This window comes from Panulirus ornatus, chromosome 37 (assembly GCF_036320965.1).
Source record: "Panulirus ornatus isolate Po-2019 chromosome 37, ASM3632096v1, whole genome shotgun sequence".
Classification (NCBI taxonomy): domain Eukaryota; kingdom Metazoa; phylum Arthropoda; class Malacostraca; order Decapoda; family Palinuridae; genus Panulirus; species Panulirus ornatus.
This window is the reverse complement of record NC_092260.1, coordinates 12,554,713-12,582,000: the sequence shown is the minus strand read 5'-3', so window position 1 is coordinate 12,582,000 and position 27,288 is coordinate 12,554,713. Positions and strand designations below refer to the sequence as shown.

Here is a 27,288-nt window from a genome sequence, read left to right as displayed (position 1 = left end):
AACCTCTACACCAGAGTCGGGTACACTGATTGTGGAGGATACAGGATGTGCTGATTCTATGCTTAGCTTCCAGAAGCAGCATCAACCGTGAAATTTACATTACATGCTATGTGGAACACAGAACAGGAGTTATCGTTGTTAGTAAACATACTGCTGCTTTACATGACGTCTTCATATCCTTGTTGGGTTACTATGTTTTTATTGTATGGATCCGTCAACGCTTTCGCAGGACAAGGCAGAATTAAAGAATTGAAGCTCTTCCGCCGAAGCCAGCCATACCCGGATGCCTTTAAAGCACGGAGAGAACTGTGGCAATTAACTGATAATCTCTCCACAGTCCTCCAGGAATTTACCCGTAGGCTTTATGGTGGTCACAATCCACTTCACCAGGTGAATGAACCCCTCTATAAACTGTGGTATGTGGAGAAGGGGACAGCTCAACCTGCCTCCATGTGTAGATTGCCTACACCAACAGGCTTCGAGAACTGCTTACCAGAGAGATATATGGAGGCACAATGTGATAGCAACATCTAATGTCCCACCTCCCATCAGCCATTAATGGACAGTAGGACAGGATGGTACGCTTAATATCAGGTGGATGACTGGCTCTTCTGCCCCTTAGGTCATCTTTGAATTCATTTCCTGTAATTACGCTCGTATCTGCCAGCTACCAAAGCTGCCAGTGTTTGTTTAATGGACTGAAATACACACAGGAATGCAGGCTTTAGGACTGAACAAATATGGTGGCTATTGAGGACAAAGTCTTCTTCCAGGACGTGACTGACGACGAGGTACCTGACGATGAAACTGATTGAAGCGTAAGTCGACTATAAACATGGGTCGGTCAGGTCAGAAACAATTGTGATTTAGGACTGATTATATGATGAAAAGATTATGAACGTATCATTGAGTACCTTACAGTCAGATTTGTATAATTGTGACCATGAGTTTTTTCTTCAGTCTTCACTGGTTGTTTTTTCTTACTCAAAAAGTAAATGTGAGAACTAGTAGAGTTTTTAGTATGTTCTTAAGGTGATGATTTGCTGGTTTGTTTTTTTTTTTTTGTCATTTTTAAGGTTAACTCAAATGCAAATTTATAAACTTTGATAAACACTACACATTACCCAGAGAAGATTACCTTACAGATTTTTATCATAAGATTTTAAGATTCATTTTAACTTGTCACTTAGCAAAAGATTCTGACTGAATGTAATAGTAAATGCCTAGGTGTTGTCGGGTGTGGCTTAGGATACTTGACTGAACTGGACGTGGTATCCACCGCAATCGTCATGTCCCTATGAACATTCAACCAGGAAGCTACACAGTCCAGACGTCCAGCAAACACTTTTGAAAACTAGAGGTAATCAGTTGTACAGATCACTGTCTCAGCTGATACCACCATTTGGTACTAACCGACCAAAATCTAGGGTCTGGCCCATGGACTATGAGGAGTGTCACCGTCCAGGCTTGTTTCGCTAGACTGCTACCTAATCCAGGCTCCCTAGATGCTGAAAGATAGGCTAAGGTAACTAAATACTAACAATTCAGCAAGGTTGCCTGGACTCTAAGAGCTTGACTTGGCCGTTCAAAATATTAGGAATTAATATCATGGATCACCGAGAGGGAAAGATTCAACAGCTCATCGGACACGCATCTGTCAAGTGTACTATGAGCCTGTTAGCTTGTAGAGGGTACGTGGTCTGCTGCCCAACGACCTCAGACAACCTGATTTCTGAGAAAGTAATAATACATTCTGGTCAGAGTCCGAATCATGAAGATCAGTCTCCCAAGATAAGACAACAATTTCCTAGAAACTTAAAAAAAAGTTTATCAGCGGTGGTTTTCATTCATCGAAGGCGAAAAGGAATGACGAATAACATTAAGACGACTGAATCACGGACCCGCTGCTGTATTAGTGGTGTTTTCTGATGACGACTGTAACGAACATTTTCAGATATAGATCATTAAGGGAATACGATTATACTGTCATACTGATTAGGTAAAAAGTAGAATTGCTTGAACAGAAAACTTTGAGTAGGAATTCAGTCGGATTCTCTATATCCATTTTACTGCTGTCCTTGAACGTGGAAGAAAATTCAAGTTGGTGCAACAAGCAAATTGATTTTTATTGAATTGGACAGCTCACCAGCAGCAGGCTGATGGTTGTGAGAGAATGGGATGAAATATGACACTGGAGGGACTCGATGAACCCCAGTGACAGTTTTGGCTGGTGACTGACTGTTGAGGACCAGTGTGTCGTATGCTGGTGACGTAGTGCTCCCTGGTGACCGTGAGAGATTGATCTGTTATAAGTTCGCCTGGTGACTGTACGGGATAGTCCGTGATACGTGTGTGACAAAGTACGGCTGGTGACTGTGTGGGACTCCACTTTACGGTGATGTTGTGAGTAGACCTGGTGACTTTGTGAGGGAATGGATGTATAATAGACTTAATGATTATGTGATTATGTGATTTCAATTATATATACTTGTATAATCATACATACGCGGGAAGTTAAAGATGCGATGTATACTAGCGCCGTCCTCACCGTACAGGCTGGGATGGTGACAGTCCACGGGCCAGCCACTAGATTTTGGAAGACTAGTACTGAATGGTGGTACGTCTGCACTGTGTAGCTTACTGGTTGAAACGTTCATGGGTATATGACGATTCCGGTGGATCTCTGGGACTTAATACCACATCCAGTCCAGTCACGTACCCCTAGCCACACCGTACAACACCTTTTGCTGGGTGATGGAACCATCCGTTTTGAAAACACAGACAAAACGGCCCGTTATACGCTGGCGAAGCTGCGCGGTTGACTATAATGACCTGGTCCATCGTGGTGTATTTTCGTACCATACCGCTGAACACTTTGGCCAGCTTGGAACACCTCGTTACATGTAACTGATGGTGGTACCTGTCAATAGGTAGGCTATAGATGATGTCACACTATAGTAGACACCAGAGTGAATGGACGCGCAGTTAGGCGAGGTGAAAAAAAAAAAAAGAAAAACAAAACTGGGTGAGGGAATGGCAATGGCTTGGCTGCCGGCCCGACGACCTTCCTCCCTCCCCACGGGGGTCGTGCCTCGGCCTTGACTTTTTAGTGCATAGGACCCTCACGTGGCAGGAGGTATAGTGCAGGTTGTTAGGAGGTAATTTCCGTGGTGCAGAGACTCGGGGTGTATTTCTGCATGATACTTCTTTTCTGAGTTTTAGCCACTTCTAGATCACTAGTTTTCATGCAACCGTATATATATATATATATATATATATATATATATATATATATATATATATATATATATATTTTTTTTTTTTTTTTTTTCCATACTATTCGCTATTTCCCGCGATAGCGAGGTAGCGTTAAGAACAGAGGACTGGGCCTTTGAGGGAATATCCTCACCTGGCCCTCTTCTCTGTTCCGTCTTTTGGAAAAAAAAAAAAAAAAAAAGAAAAAAAAAAAAAAACGAGAGGGGAGGATTTCCAGCCCCCCGCTCCCTTCCCTTTTAGTCGCCTTCTACGACACGCAGGGAATACGTGGGAAGTATTCTTTCTCCCCTATCCCCAGGGAATAAATATATATATATATATATATATATATATATTTTTTTTTTTTTTTTTCATACTATTCGCCATTTCCCGCATTTGCGAGGTAGCGTTAAGAACAGAGGACTGGGCCTTAGAGGGAAAATCCTCACCTGGCCCCCTTCTCTGTTCCTTCTTTTGGAAAATTAAAAAAAAACGAGAGGGGAGGATTTCCAGCCACCCACTCCCTTCCCTTTTAGTCGCCTTCTACGACATGCAGGGAATACGTGGGAAGTATTCTTTCTCCCCTATCCCCAGGGATAATATATATATATATATATAATATATATATATATATATATATATATATATATATATATATATATATATATATATATATATGTGTGTGTGTGTGTGTGTGTGTGTGTGTGTATGTATGTATATATAACTTTGGGCTTAGGGTAAATAACACCAGTGAACATATAAACATTCACAGCTTTATTGGTAAATTCCGAAGAGATTTACAACCGTAGTTGAAATATTGCTACAGAAAATTCATGTTTACAGAAGTGAACATACGACAGAGGCATCAGATGCACAGTTGAAGACAATAAGTGGCTTAGGGGAAGATGATTGGTTTGTGTATAATGATTACGGTGAAGGTGAATGTCTGGTAAAAGATCATACCGGAGAGTGGAGATAAAGATGTGAAGATAACAATACAGTAAGGGGTTGAAGATGTGAAGCTAACAATACAGTAGAGGGATAAAGATGTGAAGATAACAACACAGTAGGGGGTTGAAGATGTGAAGATAACAGTACAGTAAAGGGGTCTGACTAACCCAGGTTCACTAACTCCACCTTCTGTCTCCCCAAGTTCACTCAACTCCCTCGTCTTTCACCCCCAAGGTTCACCAACTCCCTCGTATGTTTCTCCAGATTCACTAACTCCACGTTTGTCTCCCCCAAGTTCACTAACTCCCCAATCTATCTCCCCCAGGTTCACTCACCACCGTCTGTCTCCCCCAGGTCCGCTCGGCTTACCAGCAGTCGGGGTTCAAGCGGGTGAAGCGCGGGTTCAAGCCTCTCCGAGTGGAGAACCTGGTGCCCCTCCACACCATCCAGAGCCACCGAGACCCCACCGACCCCTACTTCCCCTACCAGTGGTACCTGGTAAGTACACCGCCTGGTTCCCCACCCTGTGGTACCTGGTAAGTACACCACTCGCCTATTATGACCAGCTTTATCTTTGACAACCATTATTTATGACCAGCCTGGTGTGTCGCACTGGTCATTATGACCAGCCTAGTGTGTGGCAGCAGACATTGTGACCGACCTCGTCCTACGTGTGGAGCCATCTTAGGTACTGCTCATGGTCCGGGAGCCACCCACATGGATGGGGTAATCTTTTATATTTTGCAACTTTCTACTCTTACGTTTTCTCCATTTGTCCTTTTCTTCCTTCATTTTCTTCTATTTCCTCTTCCTCGGCTTGCTCCCGATCTCCTCAGTAGCTCCTTCCGCGGATGGCAGCAGGTGAGGTCCCTGGAAGCGCTTCACTGTCCTTGCTGGACGCTGCAGTTCCTCCTCCTCTGGAAGGCTTGTGAGGGAGGTCCACACCTTGACCTTTGCCGTTGAGCCTCGTCAGCTGTTGGAGTCTGACCTCCATGAATGCCCTCCCACGAGCCCCACGTCCTTCCTACCTTTCCCAGCCCTCACTCCACGTCCTCCGTACCATCCCACCTCCAACCAACGTTCTCTTTCCCACCCTACACAACCCTCACCCCACGTCCTTCCCACCCACCCACAACGCCAGTAATCTAATACCCTCGGGGCCGCAGAGAATTGCTCGACCTAATTCATCCTAACATGATTGCTACCAGATCCTACTAGACTGAGTACGTGGACTCCTCTCTCTCTCTCTCTCTCTCTCTCTCTCTCTCTCTCTCTCTCTCTCTCTCTCTCTCTCTCTCTCTCTCTTACCATCCGTAGAAAACAAAGACTGGTCTTGAAATATATGATTCTTAGGCCGACCGAAAATTTGATTTCTAACCCGCCCTTGCCTTATTGACAACCCTCCCTCACCCCCCCATGCTGTGGCTGGTGAGCCGAGGCAAGCGGGTAGTGGGCTGGGGCTGGTGGAGAGTGAACGGATGCTGATGGGCAGTAGGCTGAGACTGGTGGGTAGTGGGCTGGGACTGGTGGGTAGTGGGCTGGGGCTGGTGGAGAGGGAACGGATGCTGATGGGCAGTAGGCTGAGACTGGTGGGTAGTGGGCTGGGGCTGGTGGGTAGTGGGCTGGGGCTGGTAGAGAGTGAACGGAGGCGGGTGGGTAGTGGACTGAAGTTAGTGGAGAGTGAATGGACTGATGGGTAGTGGGCTGAGACTGTTGGATAGTGAGCTGAGGCTGCTCGATAGTGAGCTGAGGCTGTTGGATAGTGAGCTGAGGCTGGCGGATAGTGAGCTGAGGCTGTTGGATAGTGAGCTGAGGCTCTTGGATAGTGAGCTGAGGCTGGCGGATAGTCGGCTGAGGCTTGCGGAAGCTAGGCTGTCTTACATGAGACATCTTCCTTACAAACTTCCAGGAAGAAGTAAACTCGATTTACGAGGGTCTCTTCTCTCCTGGGATAAAGATTGAACGAATTCAAGACTATTTTTGTTTCTGTTTTCTCTCCCTCTTGTTCCTGGAAAAACTACAGCAGGTATAAGAATTTTTGATCGTGATAGCAAAAAAAAAAAATTTTTCTTGCTCAAGTCAGAGTACAGAACGAGGTTCTCTTTCTCATGTTGGGAAAGAAAGATTTCGCAGGCACTGCCACATGACCACAACGAAGGCCATCAGGGTTACGGCTGCCTCGGTTTGCTGTGATTAGGAAACATTGGCGTCAGTGGGCCGGGGGGAGGCAGTGTCGGGCTGATTGAGAGTGATAGATCCTCACCCGCCGGGGGTAATTTACCCAGACCATTGACGGCAGACGAAGCGGGCGAGTGTCGCTGTAAGGACGAGTGTCATACAGACGCGACGTCGGGCGAGTGTGGTCACCAAGAAGACAGAGAAAGACATGAAAATATCGCAGCTACATAATGACCGTCACTTGCCGACCGTTCACTGACCCCAGGAACACTTATCTTGAACTAGATATTAGGATGATGGCGGTGGTCTGTGCGAGGCTAGCCGGCGAAATCTACTCGCCCAACAGCCAGGATCAGCGGCGGGAGGTGATTGGCCAATAAAGAAACACTATATTTAGGTGTTCTGTCTTGGCTGTCGTTGGACGCGTGCTATACAGGCGCCGGGAATCAAGCGGAACAAAGTTAGCACAGGAGTTCAATCCAATTTTGCTGCTTAGGGTCCTGGGCAAGACGGTGCGACTCGCGAGCGTGCTCGTCTGGCCTTGGCCGACGGTACTGTGATGATCTGGTCTTCAAAACCTGACCTTTAAGAACCAGGTTGAAGGCAAGGCCACGAGTCCCAAAGGTTGTGCCGGCGTACCCAGTGGCCCTTCCGCCGTGTTCAGTGGTCGGGCCATCGTGTCCAGTAGGTTAAGGGCGTCTGGTTTGTTGTGCCGGCCATGTCCAGTCCGTGAGCGGTAGCGTAAAAGCATAACCAAATGTCACAGTGGGTGTCTGTCAGACCTCTGTGGCCTGATAACTATTACTTTACCTACTACTACAGTTAATTTTATACGTTGACTTAAGGTAGGCCACTTTTCACACCTCCACCTTCACACACAATACGGCGTCACTGAACACGACCGAAAACTTTTCCCTTTGGCGTCCCCAGCTGCTGTAACTCTAGCACCAAGCAACTAACACTCTACATCTGTCCATGCCTTTCGTAGCCTATTACTCTTCTCGTATCTTCAGTTATCGTGTATATCTATATGTCTTCTTGGCCAGTCCATCATCCCTTATGAGTCCTTATTGGTCATACAATCTTATAGGTCCTCCACGAATGCATCTCTTTAATATTTTCGTTACGTGTTTTTAATTATATTCCATTCCACTCTACTTCTATTACTTTATACCATTCTGACACCAGAAAAAGGTAAGGTTTCACATCCATACATCAGCAGAGAGAAGCACTCCCTCAAGCAGGCCCCTGGCACATTCTGAACTCAAAAGTTCTCCCATTCACCAGAACTTTTACTTCACCTCCAGTTCCCCTCCCTTGTATGACTTTACCTCTAGTTCCAACTTCAGCCTTTCCGCTGACGTACTCCCTAACACGTAGACTCATTCACAGTTTCTGCTTTTTTATTTCTATTCAGACTAATATTGCGCTGTGTTATCTCGTCTCTTTCACAGGTAAGAATCTTGCTCTCACTTACATTTACTTTTAGCATCTTTTACGTGAATCTTCAGAGTGACCTGCCATTCAGTCCATCTATTCCTTTGACTCGGTTAAGAGAACGACACCATCAGCATACAGTGAGTGTGTAGCTTTCATTCTGTTCCCCCGTCATTCAGACGTAAATCGCTACCTCCCCATCTCCCTCTCATCCCGCGTAATGCCTCGTCCATAAAACCATGAAACGACCTTGGTGACGTAACACAGTGTTGCCGAACGCCAACGTTCACCTCACTCGTCTCCTCATACCAGCATTTGCACTTACACTAACGCTACAGTAAAACCTCTTTAACGCCATTTTCAAATCGTTCATGCCTACCAGTGTCAGAACTTTCTGAGGATCTTTCATATTTCATCACATACTTTTTCTAAATGCACAGATGAAGCCTACAATTTCATCTTTTTTTTTCCAGAATAGATGGAGTTCTATCCTTTTCACACGATCGATCATTCCTCTTCTATATACCAACCCATCTTAACCTTCCGTAGTGTCAGCAATGATATTTAGTCGCTTTGCCTTCCAGCCGTGAAACAGTCACTAACCTCGTCCCATCATCAGACACAAGACCCACTTTCATGCTCCAACACACCCTTCGTAAATCCATTCAGCAACGGCTACGCCTCCGCTTTTCATTATCCCCCTCACCACTGCGTCTGCACCCCTAGCTTTTCTCGTTTGTGGTCCAGTTCTGTTCTTTTCACCTCTTTTTCGTCCTCATATGTATTCTGGACTCATAGTTAACTGATTCTACCACACCAGTACATCATCATTCGAAGTACGATATTCAAAAGTCTCTCCCCATTTCATGAAACATTACCCTTTGGCATTGTCTTCCAGACTCGATCATTTCACCTTTGCTCGTCACAGCAACCATTTTTTCTGTACTTATTTTTCTCCTACAGTATAATTTTTTATTCCTTCTTACACTTTTATTCCCCTTTATTTTTGAGATTCTCGTGTTTTCATTTTGATTATTTGTCCCACTTCTGTTTGATTGAGGATTTTATTCCATAGTCTTTGTCCTACATTCACCATCTTTTGGAAGAAATGCTTCCAAACTGTGTTTTCTCATCAACTGACTTTCTAAAAACTTCAGTCCATTAAACTTATTTTTCCAAAACTTATTCGTACACTGCCACACACTCTGTGGCATCTCTGATGATACCCCTTTTCGGTTACCTCCACTCTTCTCCAGCCTCACTGCACCATGTATAACCCCTTCACACGGCGGGATGACTTTTGGGTGTGACAGCAAGGGTCAGACCAGAGGTCATGCCTTCATACCTGGAGGGCTTTACCATCGTGCTCAAGGGTCACAACATCGTACTGAAGGTTCGTGCTACCGACGTGCTCAAGTGGATGATCGTTATCTCTTATCTCATCCAACTTCTCTTAAGTGTAAAATTTTACACTTTTTTTCGTAACTTCTCTGTTTTTCCTTTTGTTCAGTTACTTTTGTTGCTAGTCCTCGACCAGGCGACACAAAGGGTTAGCCCCGGAAGGAATGATCAAACACCCAGCACAAACTCCCGACGACCGTCATAACCCTCCTCCTCCTAGCATACTCGACCTCCTTTTTCCCTTCCGAACCCTCCCACTACACGTACTCTATTACTGCTCCCCTAACGTCCTCCCACCATAATCTCATTTCTGTACACTTGTAACTGGGGACGCCCAGCCTCTATCACCCTCCAACCCCTACCCCCTCGGAACTCCATCTTTGCCACTCTGGGAGACCCTCAGTGATCGTCGGTGACTTTCCCTGGAACAGGGAGTACTTCGCTGATTGGTGTGCCTTCTGCTGTGCTGAGCATATAGCGGGGGTTATCTTGGCCAAGATGCAGTCCTACATCCGATTTTCTACTAGATTCTCTCTCTCTCTCTCTCTCTCTCTCTCTCTCTCTCTCTCTCTCTCTCTCTCTCTCTCTCTCTCTCTCTCTCTCTCTCTCATATGTTTTGATCAATCCTGCTCTGATGCTAATCGCATCAGGGGCAGGTTATATATTAGCCGATACGATGTCTCCCAGTTTGATTACGATATGGACAAAATAAAAAAGTGTCTTTCCTTCTATTCTGAATGTGTTGGAAAAATTCTTGGAAATCATATCACGCCTACGCGTGCGTACCTTTCCTCCAACCATGGCGATGGTTGGAAGATGGTGGCGACCCGTGAGGGACGCCCAGACGCCACGGCAAACGTATGGGGTACACGAAGTGAAGCTCTCTGGTGAGGATTTGTGTTTGGCAGAGCTTCCTCGTCATTCAACCCTGTAGTTTCCCCCAGGCTTCGAACCTCTCTCCATTTTACTCGGGGGTTCAACTTTGTATGATTCGGTGAGGAGGTGGAACTGCCAAGCTGTAGATTTTTTGTAGAACACGCGAGATTCATCTTTCTCAGCAAAAAATAGAGATAAGTGGCCAATTTTGGCCAGAAACTATCGAGAAATACGACCACAGATTTCCTTGAATTTCACTCTCGATGTATATGTTGTTTGTAGTATATATATATATATATATATATATATATATATATATATATATATATATATATATATATATATATGTGTGTGTGTGTGTGTGTGTGTACATACCTTAAGATACGAATCATAAAGAGTCTTCAGCAACCTGCCTGGCCACCACCCACTCCTGGGATGAATGATCGTTCACCAGCACAAAAAATTGTCTTAAAAAAACAGTATCGCACCGACACAGTTGCTTCAAAACGACCAACGCACTACGTTGCAGGCGAGCGATCCTTCGCCGACGACAACCATACCCCTCTATTGTCTCCGAGGCCCGCCATCTTGGAGAAAGTGTATCTTGCTTATAGATATGACTGTATCAAAGCTTCGCGCTGTCGATCATCAGGGAATAGCCTGAGGATAGACTCCGCACCGTTGTGTGAAATAACCAAAGACAGACGTTAGGGATGGTGAGGTAGCCTCGCTCGAGGTCGTGGGATGTGGCCGGCTCAACTGGGGGATCCACCGACCAGGGTTGTGTAACGGAGTGAATAATGAGACGATCCCTCGGAGTGAAGGGTGGTGCAGCCCTGAGTGACACTCGCACTCGGCGGGATTGCATTTCAAAAGTGCATCTGTCTCTGGAGTGAGTCGGGTGTTGCGGGTCGACCGTGGGGCATAAGGAGGATGAAGAATATGGGTCATATGAGGCAGGTGGATGTATATACCTGCCTGTTGATGTGTATGTGTGAATTTATGTATGTTTTTGTTCTTTGTGTGTATGTATGTGCATGCGTACGTTTGTGTATGAGGAATTATGAGTGTTTATGAGATTGCTATTTGTGTGTTACAGGGAGTTTTATACTCGGATATGTGTACCGTGTGTATAGCCTATGTGTATGCCTTTGTGTGTGTGTGTGTGTGTGTGTGTGTTTGTGTGTGTGTGTGTGTGTGTGTGTGTGTGTGTGTGTGTGTGTGTGTGTGACCAGAGGCTATTAAGAATAGACGACAGGGAAAAAGAGCAAATTCTGGGCCTGATGAGCGGAACAAAGGGTGCTAAGAGTGATGCAGAGGAACAGAGACGTGGAGACTCTGAAAGAGATACATGAGAAATTGTGAAAGAAAACTATAGAGAGAATGATATACACAGTTAGCGGCAGAACAGACAGGAAAGCATGTATTTTGTTGGAAGATTTGATAATTGCATTGTGTTTAGGGATTAGTGCTTCTTGACAGACATTGAGATTTTTGGATACAGTTAAAGGCATGGAGGAAGACGAATCGACATTCAAGGTCTTAGTTGACAACTTGACTGTACCAGAATTAAGAACAATAGTGAAGCAGGAGACAGATCGATGCAAGTTGTTGATGGTTACTGGAGTGGAAGAAGACCATATTCCAGCCAAAGAGGAGAAGGTGGATATTGAAGACAATCTCATCAGAATACAACTGGAAGCTGTAAAGTTGCCAAGTGTAATTTCCGAGACAGAATGAACAAAGAATTGCTAGATTTAATCAAGACATAAGGGGATGACCCGTCGTGATTGCCTTCAGTCTGGAGCTATGTAGGAGCAGGTACAGGCTTGGGCTGAGACACATGTAAGCAAGGAAGAATTCAATGAGGTATGTATCAGAGGTGACGGACCGAGGTAAGAGAGAAGAGTGAGGAGTAAAGTGATGAAATTATTAGATTGAAAATGATGCATTCAAATGCAGTTTGACTTTTAAGTATATGGAACCTGTATATGGAAAAGAACAAAGATGGCGCTGGTGTTAAGAGAGTTAAGTTACTGTAAAAGGTTAGAAGCCAATGATTTCTCCACCACGGAAGAGAGAAGAGTAAGGCATGACTTGATTACATTTAAGTTTTTAAACCAGTATGATTCTGACGATATATATATATATTTTTAGTGAATGCAAAAATAGAACAACACCCAGAGGCTATAACATGAAATTATGCAAGAAACTATTTGAAAAAATATGTGAAGCACTTTTATAGTGGAAGAGTGGAACAAACCGAGAGATAGAAGTGTGGATGTGGACAGCATGCAGAAGTTATAAACACTTGTATGACATTAGAGAACATTCAAGAGATGGGGGGGGAGGCCCACGAGGGTACAACTCCTTACCTGTACAGTACAAATACGTAATTACTCTCACTCAGTATTGATCACATTCTGTATTACTCACACACTGATCGGAGAAGTCTGACTCAAATGCGAAAATTCTCATTGCTACATATAGATCCGTAGGAGGTTACGTCTCGAGACGCAATGGCGGTGTAATTTCCCTCTCACTCCTAAGATTAGTATGTCCTATTCAGGCGGTCATTTCAGGGCTGGAGTTGCGGCACATGATTATAATACAACGTTGGGTTAAAGTTCTCTTTGCCCCGAGGGAGGCGTGGCCCATCATGATTATCGCACCATTTATAGCCCAGTAAAGCACTGCTCTGAATGGCTTACTAACGACTAATCAACAAGGCTTGTGTATACTGACTCCACGCGGGTCCGATCGCCTTCGTCAAAGGAAAATAGTCGCTCCGGTTCACCCACTTACCGTGACGCCAGACTGCTTCTCCCAGAGTTTCTTTACTTACAAAGTTGGTTGACCCTGAGACCCTACAGCTACAGGGTTTCTGGTCCCTGCGACCCTAAAGCTACAGGGTGTCTGGTCCGTGAGCCCCTACAGCGACAAGGTTTCTGGTCCCTGAGCCCCTACAGCTACAGGGTTTCTGGTCCGTGAGCCCCTACAGCTACAGGGTTTCTGGTTCGCGAGCCCCTACAGCTACAGGGTTTCTGGTCCCTGAGCCCCTTCAACTATAGGGTTTTTGGTCCCTGAGCCCCTACAGCGACAGGGTTTCTGGTCCTTGAGCCCCTACAGCGACAGAGTTTCTGGTCCCTGAGCCCCTACAGCGACAGGGTTTCTGGTCCTTGAGCCTCTACAGCTACAGGATTTCTGATATTTGAGCTCTTTTCGTTAGGACAGTCTTGGTTCCCTAAGTTTCTACAGCTACAAGATGCTTGTCCCAAGGCCTGTACAGCCTCTCTGGACCCTGGGTCGTATAACTCCACGACTGTTGACGTCCTTGTAACAAAGAGACTACCTACTCCAGATCCTGTGCAGCCTCAAGACTGGTTTCTTGAGTCTTTACGAGCCTTAGGCTGCTGTTCCCTTTACCCCTTAGAGGTGCATGAATTCTAGTCGCTTGGCCTCTACAGCTACAGCACATCTGGTCCTAGAACCTCGCTAGTTACATGACTGCCTATCACAAAACCTTTGTAGTTAGAAGGCTTGGTGACAGAGGTTCTGTAACCAGGAGGCTTGCGGAAACAGCGTCTATACAGCTGCACGACTGCTGGTCACAGCATCTATAGCAGTGTAGGACGGCGGGTGTCATATCCTTACGGCAACAGGACAGTAAATCCCTGCGGGTTACAAGTGCATACCTATATGTGTAGGAGCTTGTCCAACTACAAGTATGTAGGACAGAGTCCTCATCGATCTCCCTTGGGAGCGCCACTTTGGTAAAGACAGCCCCTTATTTGGCTTCCCTCCTTCAATTTGCTCCTCATTATCTAGCTTCCTCTATGCCCGATCTGTCTCTGTGGTTAATGATGGATCAGCCTTCTCCCTTTTCTCCATTAACAGCGGTGTCCCTCAAGATTCTGACCTGTCTCCTACGATTTTTCTCCTTTTTTTTTCAACGATTTCCTCTCCACAAATAATCAGATGCACTCATACGCTGACGACTCAGCACTACATTCATTCACATCCTTCAGTTCTGCTTTCTCATCTCTCACTCGATCTGCATCTCGTCTTGACACAGCTTCCTCAATAAACTCAGACTTGGATATCTCAGTGTAATAGACGAATTCTAGTTAAGTTTAATGCCTCCAAGATCCAGTTTCTACCCCGTCTCTCTATCAAAAACTCACAACTCTCGTCTCTCCTTTGACGGTTCTGTAATTCCATCTCTTGACTCGATGAACATACTTGGTTTTACTGTAACATCCACTCTTTCTCGGAAACCCCACATTACATGAATAGCTAAGTCTGCCTCTAAGAAACTGGGCGTCCTGATTATATAACAAAAGTGTTCTTCTGAACAGTTGCTCCGTTTATACAAAGGATTGATTCGTCCTTATGTGACGTGCTGCTCTCACATTTGGGATGCTTCTAGCTCATTATCCTTACTAGACAGAGTTGAGTCGAAAGCGGTGTGATTTATAAACTGTCTCATGCTAACTTCCAAATTTGACCGCCTTGCCCAACGCCGCAATGCTGGTACACTTTCCCTCCTCTGTAGGTATTACTTTGTGTTTTTGCTCCCGAGAGCTGGCTGCTTGTGTGCCCACACCACTAGCTAGACCACGCAGTACTCGGCAAGCTGCTGGGTCGCATGATTATTGTGTGGCCATTGGCAACTCAGGGGTGGGCCGTTTTGAGACCTGCTTCTTTCCCTACACGTCGAAGCTCTGGAACTCTCTACCTTTTCATGTCTTTCCCTATAACTATGACCTGGCACATTTCAAAAGACAGTTCTTTCACTTTCTCAAAAATTCGTAAATACTCTCCCCTCTCTTCCCTTTTTCCTTTTCATAATTCTCTCTATGTTTCAGTTAAGGGCCGGCCTTGATGTCTTCTTATGTCCGTGACTGGAGCCTCCAACCTAAAAAAGAAAAGTGGTGACGTTGTACCCTAGGGGCCCAGTGGTGGACAAGTACCGAGTCTCGCACGTCAGTCACAGCTGGGTCGATGGAGCAGGTGGAGATGAGGGTGGGGAAACATTTTACTCATGCAGATAAAATACAGTGAGAAATCCGTCAGAATCACTTTGGACGAGGTGCTGGTTAAGGTTACAACTGTTTACCATATGACTATTGATGTCATGGATTGACAGAGTTTGTTCCTCCACTCAAAGGGTGTACTGGATCTGTACCATGCCATTGGAATGTGTCACACGCTGGGCACAATTAGACCATGTCAAGTAGTCGAGCTAACACGAACGTGATTTCTAAATGGTGTGGAGCACGACGTCAGCGGACTTCTACGTCTTCCTCGGTCACATCTCGTCCAGATCCATGACAGATGTTATTGCGAGTCTTCATTCTGTTCACAAGCAGTGTTTTAGTTGACCAACATCCCCTGATGTGAGCCGAGAGCACGTTGTTCGAACCGGTGGTCTTCGTAATGGCGTTGTAATGACTGTAGTGAAGGAAGGGAGTCTGATGTTGCACCTGGTGGTGCCCTAGGAGGAGGCCTCTTGGGTTTATAGCTTCACTGGTCTTTATATCTGTAGATGATGCCATATGCTACCACATGAAAGTTGAATATCCTTCCAGAGACAAGGGGAGGGTGAGTGAGGATGTATTGGTGACTTAGAATGTACAGGCTCAAAAGCGACAATTGCACTGCCCATAGGTATCGTTGTGACGTCTACACGAGTTCTGAGGAACAAGATGACGGGACACATGATATCAGACAACGTGCACAACCATGGTCAGCATGACTCTAAAGCTGGCCACTTTCTTCCTTTGTAACAGCTTGAGTGTCAATTAAATCCTACAAGCCAGCGAAGGAAAAAAATAGCTGAAGTTTTATATATATATATATATATATATATATATATATATATATATATATATATATATATATATATATATATATGCAAAGGATATGTAATAATCACATTATCAGATTATCAGGAGAGATACAAGAATCACTTGTTTACCAAATGGCGTCCTAGCTGTGTCTCTTCATTGTATACCAATTGACTTATATTTCTCTCTTGTATCTCCCCTGATGATGTGATTATTACACGAAAGTGCACTTGGGAACTTATCGTGTATCATTTTCCCCGTGGACTATATATATATATATATATATATATATATATATATATATATATATATATATATATTCCCAAGAGTCCACGGGGAAAATGATACGCGATAAGTTCCCAAGTGCACTTTCGTGTAATAATCACATCATCAGGGGAGACACAAGAGAGAAATATAACAGTCAGTTGATATACATCGAAGAGACGAAGTTAGGACGCCATTTGCTAAACGTGCGATTGTCACCATTTATTGACCTCCCTCGAGAGGAAGACGAACAGTTGAGTTAGCTATGGGCTTCCTGCCGCGCCCAGGGTTCGAACCCGGACAAGTATGCCTGAATTCATAGTCAGCGACGCCAGTTACTACCCCACAGACACCCTTTCTTCTTCTCCTACTTCTTCTTCAAGACAGCCTCTGTTCTTTCCCAAGGTGCGTGTGTGTTGGGAGGTGGGGGGGGAGGATTCCTGGCAACGGCCTGCGGCTGACAGTTATGCTGGGGCGCTGCGTGTGAGGACCCTTGAGGCTGACGTCTATATTGTTTCCTCGGCCGGAGCATCACCCGCGGGGCCTGTTCCTCCTGACGGTGGCGGGGCCCCTTCCTCCTGACAGGGCGGGACAACGCTCTTATCTTGGCCCCACAGCAACTTGTGCATCGTCGCTCCGCTTTAGGAAATTGTTTTACGTCGGAATATAGTCTTAGAGGAAATTGTTGAACGTTGGAAGTCACTTTTAGGTTAACAGTGCTTGAGGTGTTTCTCTCTAACCAAGGTTACCTCACTGAAACCCACCTTTAAGGCGACCATTATTGTCTGAAGTTTGTGACGCAGGGTTTTTGTTGTTTGGGCAGTTGCGTTGTTACTCTCTTTGTTCAAGTAATGTATACATGGACCGAGATGTGTGAGGACTTGAAGCACGAACAACCTGGTGGCTGAAAATTGAATATTCTAGAACGGAACTGATTTTTCTTCCTTTGTATTTTCACGTCACTTTTACAGGAACCGTAGGTAAGAGAGGCGCCCTCACACATTGTATATACGAACCAACTATTACCACAGGTCTTGGTGAGGATAGAACAGTGCCGGTCCTCTAACACGACCCTCACACACTCTTGTGCCAGACCCAACACATCAAGTGGAATGGTAAAACTGGTGGGAATGTGCGCCCTAACTCCAGCACATTACCCCTTGCAAACTCACCACTAATGCCTCCCTCTGGGTTAAAGACCTTCACTGAAATTTAAAATCTTGTGAATGGGACTCATCTCAATCCTCGCCTTAACCAGTAAACCTCCCTCTCTTCCTTTGGTCATATCGCCTTTCTAGGAAGCTACAGTCTGCTCGCGCGCGCACACACACACACACACACACACACACACACACACACACACACACACACATACAGGGGTAAGAGTGTGAAACTCCCTCGCCGCACAGTACGAATATGTATTTAATCAACTACGCCATGTATCCTAGGGCATATATTACAAGACACACAAAAAAGGACGTATATCACAAGGTATGTATCACACTGTATACATCAATGTAGACACCTGATAAGACATACATGACACTGTATGCATTAGACGGTACACAACACAAGACACCACATGGTATACGTCATCAACCCTCCAAAGCGTGCCATAACCTCACCTTCAAAAAAAATCACTCCAAAATACACCACTTCCACTCGCTTCAGCAAACACAGATCTCTTCAATCCCTCGCTGTAATTTCTCCACAAATGTTCAGAGTTTTTTGTGTTACCTCTCCACGTCCTGGTCTCACCCCTGCATCACACTACCTCTCACACACCCTGGTCTCACCCCTGCATCACACTACCTCTCACACATCCTGGTCTCACCCCTGCATCACACTAACTCTCACACACCCTGGTCTCACCCCTGCATCACACTACCTCTCACACACCCTGGTCTCACCCCTGCATCATACTACCTCTCACACACCCTGGTCTCACCCCTGCATCATACTACCTCTCACACACCCTGGTCTCACCCCTGCATCACACTACCTCTCACACACCCTGGTCTCACCCCTGCATCACTCTACCTCTCACACCCCCTGGTCTCACCCCTGTATCATACTACCTCTCACACCCCCTGGTCTCACCCCAGTAGCAATATCTGCGATAAAGGTAATCTCTAGGACTTCATGTTTGCTTAGAACTCGACGATGATCCAGGCAATCAACTTTGACCTCATACTGTAGCCTCAGTTATTCTCCCACTCCGCCAGCAGCAAAATTGTGCTTCCTGCAATCCTCGATCTTGATCTGGATAGAGCTTCCGTCTCATTACTCCCTGAGTGCTAGATAATGCACTGCAGAATTACCTCCAACACTGTGAAGGCTTTCCTTACTTTTACTGTCCACGGTTTTTATATAACCCCTGGGTGTCTTTGTAATACGCAGCCAGGTTATAGTGTGTCACGCAGCATCCACTTATGATGGTAGCAGTTCCCTCACTTTCTTTTGCGAGTCATGTAAACTGTCCCAGACAACTTCTCCGCTACCTGATAACATGAGAATCAATATTTAGTGTAAGTGAAGGCTTGGCGCTGACCTTTACGCCTCACTTGTGTCCTAACTCAAACATTTTACGCTTTTCGTAAGATTGATGAATCGTTGATTTCCCCAGTGGACGACTTCAAAATTTGGGTGGCATTAGCAACATTTCTGAAGACTTTCATGATTTTGTTTTCCTTCTCTTATTTCCTGGATTTCTTTTATTTTCTTCTTTTCAATTCAGCCACAGAGCCCGTGCAGTGCTGACGAAACTCTTTGTTTGTTATGAATGCTGTGCATCAGTTCTTTCATATCCTCTCCAACTTTCTTTTCCGTATCACCAAGCTTCCCGGTGGCCAGAGACCACAGAGCCTCGCATGCAGATGTTGCCAGTCTTCTGTGGAGTCTTCTGATACACTGCTCAGCAGGTGTCCACCCATCCTTCTGCAGACCCACTCTCGCCACTCTCCTCAACCCTGATCCTGACCCTTCACACGGTCGAGAAATTCGAACCTCATCATCTTGCTTGTATTTCAGGTTTATGTACTTATTCTTCTCACGCAGATGCACCCTCTACTCTCCCCCCACCATCCTGACACTGATCATGATTCACAGGCTCACTTAAAAGCAACACGTCTTTAATCCGCTGAAATTTCGTGTATAATACGGTAGCTTGAATGTTGTATCCGAGCTTAAGGACTCCGAATTACTTGCGGCATTTTGGGAGGTGCATCCCTGGTGTCCATAGAGCCATCTTGACAAAGTCCAATTCCTGGCTTTGCTAAGGTCCAATTTGCTCCCAACTCCTTTGCCAACTCACCTGCCCATACCTTGTCAATCGCCCCTGTGTATCGTCACTCCCCACTCCCCTGCCAAACTCCCCTCCCTCACCTTATGCTCTTCTTTCTGTCTTGTTACTCCCTACTCCCCTGCTAGGCCGCTCACCTTCACCCTGGAACTTGCCTCTTTGTATCGTAGCTCTCTCTTCTCTTCACCGTAACTCAATCAGTGTTTTGATGACAGTCATCCTGTTATGTGCCACGTGCCTGAGCCCAGACACACGTCTCTGTTCCAGCAGATCTTGTCACTGGCAACGTCTTTGTGGACCCTGTTGGTGCGAACGGCATGTCTCGTCATTATTCCCTGCACCTTTCGTCTTTGAAGCTCACCCTTGTCTGTGTTTGTTTCACATATAGAACTCTCTCTCTCTCTCTCTCTCTCTCTCTCTCTCTCTCTCTCTCTCTCTCTCTCTCTCGTAAACGTGGATGATGGGAACATCCCGTGAAACATCACCTGTCGTGTGCGTGGGGGAAGTTGTTGCCGTGTCTGAGTGTGTTCCATGTGTTATGAGGATTGCCAAGTCGTCGTGTCATCCACCAAGATTGTGTTCCAGGTGTCATGAGCATCACTGATTGTGTTGCTGTGCCATTGGACGTTACTGGACGTGTTGTATTGTCATGAACATTACTGCTTTGCAGGCGTCAGGTGCATCACAGAGTGTGTTGCAGGCGTCAGGTGCATCACAGAGTGTGTTGCAGATGTCAGGTGCATCACAGAGTGTGTTGCAGGTGTCAAGTGCATCACAGAGTGTGTTGCAGGCGTCAGGTGCGTCACAGAGTGTGTTGCAGGCGTCATGAGCATCACAGAGTGTGTTGCCATGGGCATCAGAGAGTGTGTTGCAGGCGTCAGGTGCATCAAAGAGTGTGTTGCAGGCGTCGTGAGCATCACACAGTGTGTTGCAGGCGTCATGAGCATCACAGAGTGTGTTGCCATGAGCATCACACAGTGTGTTGCAGATATCATGAGCATCAGAGTGTGTTACAGGCGTCATGTGCATCAAAGAGTGTGTTGCAGGCGTCGTGAGCATCACACAGTGTGTTGCAGGCGTCATGAGCATCACAGAGTGTGTTGCCATGGGCATCAGAGTGTGTTGCAGGCGTCAGGAGCATCAAAGAGTGTGTTGCAGGCGTCGTGAGCATCACACAGTGTGTTGCAGGCGTCATGAGCATCACAGAGTGTGTTGCCATGAGCATCACACAGTGTGTTGCAGATATCATGAGCATCAGAGTGTGTTACAGGCGTCATGTGCATCAAAGAGTGTGTTGCAGGCGTCGTGAGCATTAAAGAGTGTGTTGCAGGCGTCATGTGCATCAATGAGTGTGTTGCAGGCGTCGTGAGCATTAAAGAGTGTGTTGCAGGCGTCGTGAGCATTAAAGAGTGTGTTGCAGGCGTCGTGAGCATCACACAGTGTGTTGCAGGCGTCATGAGCATCACAGAGTGTGTTGCCATGAGCATCAAACAGTGTGTTGCAGATATCATGAGCATCAGTGTGTTGCAGGCGTCATGAGCATCACACAGTGTGTTGCAGGCGTCAGGTGCATCACCACCTTAGTTAGACGACCCAGTGACTCCGCTTGTATCCCCGAGTGTCTCGTTTTCTGTATAATAACTGCCACTTGAACACAGTTCAGTAGTTAGACTACGAGTCTTCAATCTCTTGAGCGCTACGCTACGCCCAGCCATTGGGAACTACGGTACGTACGACCGCTGGCCACGACGGTACGACCCTTAAACACGAAGGTACGACCCTGGAGCACGAAGGCACGCACGACCACAGAATATGACTGCTTACGACCATTAACCATGACGGTATGGACCCTGTGTATGCAACGGTACGACCTTAGACCCGACGCGGTGCGACCCACGAGCACGACATAACGACCCTTTGGTATAATGACCTAGTCCAGGAGCGAATATTTAAAGAAAGTTATTTGGCGTTAACAGCTCCAGTATAATGTTGAAAATAAACCTACGATCTTGTGCAAACTTTCAGAAGCGTGTTGCGAGGGAAGCAACGAGACGCTTTGCTGATCAAATGAAATGGAATTTTCTTTATTTTTTCTGAAGCACAAAGCGGCCCCAGAAGAGCCCAGCTGGTATGACACATCTGGTGTGACTCGGGCAGTTCAGACTAAAGCGTGAGTCAGTTGTGTGGGCGTAGGGCAGTTATGTAGGCGTGAGGCAGTTATGTAGCTGTGGGGCAGTTAGGTAGGTGTGAGACAGTTGTGTGGCTATGTGGCAGCTGTGTAAATGTGAGGCATTTGTGTAGGTATGAGGCAATTGTGTGGGTGTGAGGCAATTGTGGGGGTGTGAGGCAGTTGTGTAGGTCTGTGGCAGTTGTGCGTGTGTGTGAGGCAGCTGTGTGGATGTGAGGCAGTTGTGTGTGTGTGTGTGTGTGTGTGTGTGTGTGTACGGCAGTTGTGTAGGTGTGAGGCAGCTGTGTGGATGTGGGGCAGGTGTGTGTGTGTGTGTGTGTGTGTGTGTGTGTGTGTGTGTGTGTGTGTGAGGCAGTTGTGTAGGTATGAGGCAGCTGTGTGGATGTGGGGCAGTTGTGTGTGTGTGTGTGTGTGTGTGTGTGTGAGCCAGTTGTGAAGGTGTGAGGCAGCTGTGTGGATGTGGGGCAGTTGTGTGGGTGTGGGACAGTTTTGTAGGCGTCAGGGATAGTTATATTGGCTTTAGGCAATTGCGTAGTTTGGTGTGACAACACTTCGGCACTTCGGAGAGCCCAGTCTCTCTCTCTCTCTCTCTCTCTCTCTCTCTCTCTCTCTCTCTCTCTCTCTCTCTCTCTCTCTCTCTCTCTCTCTCTCTCCATCTGACGATCTGCCTCGGACACATTTCCAGAATTAACACTGAGGACTGTGAGTGAGGAGTGGAGCTGACCCCGCTGTTTACCTTCCATTACTGGGGCTGAGGCAGCGCCGGTGAGCAGTGAGCCTCGCTGCTGCTGCACCGGGCTGGGCCCCACACAGGACACGTGTTGCTCTCAGCTTTAAATCTGAGGATGACAAAGGGACGCTGATGCCGAGCGTCCAGGTGTCTCCGTCCCATCACCACTTTAGGAATTATTTCCAAAGGCCTTATGGTAGTTGGTCCAACATGAATGATGAATATATCTACAAATGGACTTGAACCTCGATGGTTTCAGACTGACGTAGGACAGACTGATGGAGTGGGCTCACAGGTGGTAAATGAATTTCGATATCGATAAGTGCAAAGTTTTCCCTGTCGGTAGTAGAAGCAAAAAGGCAAGCTAGAAAATGAATTCTGTTGAAGTGCAAAAGGTAGATGAGGGAAAAGTACTTTTGGCGTGATAACCCCTGGCGACTTAAAACCATGTTAGCAGAGCACAGAAGCAGTGAAAAGACCAGATACAATTCTTGGATTCATAGGTAGGTCCTTCGAATTTAAGTCCAGGGAAATTATCCTTACTCATTACAATTCACTGGTTCGTCCACATCTTGAATATTGTGTTCAGTTTTGGTCACCCTACCTTAAAAGAGAGAGAAAAAAAAGACGTAGACAGAATAGAGACCGTACAGCGTCGAGCTACCAAGATGATTCCAGGACTGAAAAACTTAAATCTATTCAACACTAGGTGTTTAAAAGGGAATCAAACACAAGTATTGAAAATTATCATAGGCTTTGATGATCTTGATCTACCAAGTTCCTTAAGACCTGTTTCGTCTGATGATTTCACCCATAATAATGGATACAAACTCATGGGCAAACGTTTCACCTTGGATGTGATGATTCATTGCTCACCAGGAATGTTAGCATATGGAGTTGCTAATTACAGCGGTTGAAAGCAGTGCTACAGATGACTTTTTAGAAGAGGCTTGATATATACTTCGCTTCAAGTCCACGACTCGCATTATTTGCCCCACCATCACAATGATAGTTTGCGTGTTATATGTTATGCTATGTTACTTGTGCCACACTAATCTGAGTTTCTGATATCTTCCGCTATCACGAACAGCCACTAAAGGACCCAGTGGTCTGTTGCTCTTTGCATTCCTTTGTATTCGTAAAGCGTTGTGGGTCCCTCAGGCTGAGGGCACTGGAGTACACCAAGACGGGCGAAGGTAACTGACCCGACATGGTACGGGCGCTGCTGGAGGTGCCACGTCAATGTCACCAAGTTGTAACTGCGATGAGTGGGTATTACTGAGGGTGAGGCACTCGCCCGGAGCTCAGAAATCCCTCTACGGTCGCTGTACAGAACGACACACTTCTCCGCTCACCTGAGCGGCAGGTCGTGTGGAACTTTGCAGACGAACTTCTGGAAGACGGTGGGCTTACCCTCGTGTATGATGGCCTCTCCTTTACCCTTACCCTTAAAGGGTCAGGTCAATGGCCAGACTATCGTACCCAAGGGTCGTGCCCTTGGGCCTTACCGTCGTACTCGGTGGGGTCGTCGAGTATGCATGTCGTAATGTTAACAGGACATAATGGTACAGGAATTACCTTTGACATTTTGAATCACATCCATCATACTCCAGGCTTAGGATTTTACATCGAGGTCTTCACAGGTCTAACTACCGTCATACACCACGTCCTCACTATCGTCATGCACCAGGTCCTCACTATCGTCATGCACCAGGTCCTCACTATCGTCATACACCAGGTCCTCACTATCGTCATGCACCAGGTCCTCACTATCGTCTTGCACCAGGTCCTCACTATCGTCATGCACCAGGTCCTCACTATCGTCTTGCACCAGGTCCTCACTATCATCATGCACCAGGTCCTCACTATCGCCATGCACCAGGTCCTCACTATCGTCATGCACCAGGTCCTCACTATCGTCATACACCAGGTCCTCACTATCGTCATGCACCAGGTCCTCACTATCGTCATGCACCAGGTCCTCACTATCGTCATGCACCAGGTCCTCACTATCGTCATGCACCAGGTCCTCACTATCGTCATGCACCAGGTCCTCACTATCGTCATGCACCAGGTCCTCACTATCGTCATACACCAGGTCCTCACTATCGTCATGCACCAGGTCCTCACTATCGTCATGCACCAGGTCCTCACTATCGTCATGCACCAGGTCCTCACTATCGTCATGCACCAGGTCCTCACTATCGTCATGCACCAGGTCCTCACTATCGTCATGCACCAGGTCCTCACTATCGTCATACACCAGGTCCTCACTATCGTCATGCACCAGGTCCTCACTATCGTCATGCACCAGGTCCTCACTATCATCATGCACCAGGTCCTCACTATCGTCATGCACCAGGTCCTCACTATCGTCACGCACCAGGTCCTCACTATCGTCATGCACCTGGTCCTCACTATCGTCATGCACCAGGTCCTCACTATTGTCATGCACCAGGTCCTCCCTATCGTCATGCACCAGGTCCTCACTATCGTCATGCACCTGGTCCTCACTATCGTCATGCACCAGGTCCTCACTATTGTCATGCACCAGGTCCTCACTATCGCCATGCACCAGGTCCTCACTGTCGTCGTGCACCAGGTCCTCACTATCGCCATGCACCAGGTCCTCACTATCGTCATACACCAGGTCCTCACTATCGTCATGCACCTGGTCCTCACTATCGTCATGCACCAGGTCCTCACTGTCGTCGTGCACCAGGTCCTCACTATCGCCATGCACCAGGTCCTCACTGTCGTCATGCACACTCATGTTCTCTCGGAAATTTTACCCCCTTACTTGTGAGTTACGCCAGCGGTTAGGTGGCCTTATCAGGTAGCTCCAGTCTTGCCACACACTCTCCCTCCACTCTCACCCAGCCTCTCCACTCGCATCCAGTCTCCTCCACTCTCACTTAGCTCCGTCCACTCTTACCCATCCTCCTCCAATGTCACCTGTTCCCTTCCACTTTCACCCCACTTCTGCTCTCACCCATCCCCCTCCACTCTCACCCTGCCATATCCACTCTAGCCCATGCACCTCTTCTTCAAATCCAAAAACAGCATTTGGGATCCCAAAAATTTTCATCAAATCAGTACAGGAAGAGAAAGTTCCGAAAGACTGGAATCTTTGTAATGTAACACCAAGTTTTAACAGAAGAAAAGAAAAAGTAGATAGAAAGGGAGTTTCAGACGACTTCGGTTCAAGGAAAAGAATTGGAAGCAGTGATAAGTTAGTTAATTTTTCAGATGATAATAAACGGATAAGCAATTAGGAACATAAGTTTTGAAATAAAACGTATATAACGAAGTTGAGAGAAAACCTTAGTTATATATATAATAACTGTGTTACCAAAATGCCCTCACATGTTATATATACATTTACTGTCGCGAGGATTTGAACACAGGACCTCATGAAAGATGGCCGAGTGGAATTAAAGCTCTCGATATTAAAAATCGACCTTGCGGAGGACAGTTGAGTGACTCACAGATTGGAAACAACGAATGGTATTGATTCCACTGGGAAGCGGCCTACTGGTTGAACGTGACATGTGGGGTGCCACAAGGCTCAGTCTTGGGACCCAGACTTGGAACCATACTTTTCATTATATACTTTAATGATCCGTAAACAAACAGAACTGCCGTGAAGCATTTCGGAATTTGTCGACGACACGAGATCATGAAATGCAACCCAAACACAAAGGAAGACTGCCTTAAAGATTCAAAGTGGTTGAGACAGAGTGATGGAGCGGTCATAGATATGGCAAACTGACATTAATGTAGACATGTAAAGTGTTACATTTTGGCGATTGATTTAGTGATTAAGAATATGAATTACTTAGTCAATCATCACTAGAAGTAAAAGAATAAAATGACTTCGTATGGATCATCAGTAATGACCTCAAACACAATGCCTCACTACATACAGTAAGCCAGCAGAATGCTAGGCTTCATATAACTAAATATATTACCTTTAAAACGAAAGGATACAGTGATATACTACGACGGTGTATCAGTCCCTCTGACATCTGTACGCTTAAGTTCTCTAGTACACACACTAGGAATAAGTGTCTCCATTTCTCCCAATCTCTGTGGATATTTACATTCTCCCAGTCCGTCTCCCTGTGGTTGAAGTCGCCCATTATCAGGACTTTACCAACTTCTTGCCAAGAGAATCAGTCCCTCCTCCCCTTTACCTTCCCCTTTACGCTCCTCGCTGCTCTGGATGTAGTAGTCCAAACTTTATCACTTTACTGAGTTTGGACTCCACTCAAACAGCTATATCAAGAATACCCTCCCTTGCTCGCCCCACAAACTCTACCTCTTTACCGTTTACGACCAGACCGCCCTTCGCGTTGGTATACATAATTTGTAATGAGGTTTGAACCATTTTTTGTGTGTATCTTGCAGGATAGTCCTCCTGGGAGGGAAGAGAGAGGTGTGTTGAAGGTCAGGGGAGAGAAACTGAAGGTGAAATGTGGATCATCTTAGCTTTCATAATTTTCATGGTTTGGTGGGCAGGATGTGGAAGGAGGATGGGCAAGATTGGTGGCGGCATTGGGATGTGGAAGGAGGGAGGGCAAGAGTGGTAGCACCAGTGAGATGTGGAAGGAGGGAGGGCAAGAGTGGTGGCACCAGTGGGATGAGGAAGGAGGGAGGGCAAGAGTGGTGGCACCAGTGGGATGTAGAAGGAAGGAGGGAAAGTGGTGGCACTAATGGGATGTGGAAGGAGGGAGGGTAAGAGTGGTGGCACCAGTGGTACATGAAAGGTGGGTTGTGCTTGGAGTTGGTGGAGGAGGTTGGTGCCAGGTTGGAGGCAGTAAGTGACTCTAGCGACCGTGAAGTTTGACCCAGATTC

General features: G+C 46.4%; 1 protein-coding gene across 1 annotated transcript in view; it reads left to right on the top strand.

The window, feature by feature from the left end:
* amon (prohormone processing protease amontillado) overlaps positions 1 to 27,288 on the top strand; it is a 351,024-nt gene that overhangs the window by 254,720 nt on the left and 69,016 nt on the right. The window contains exon 3 of the mRNA XM_071683796.1: positions 4,561 to 4,704. Coding sequence (XP_071539897.1) covers positions 4,561 to 4,704 — 144 coding nt within the window. The remainder of the gene's footprint in view (positions 1 to 4,560; positions 4,705 to 27,288) is intronic.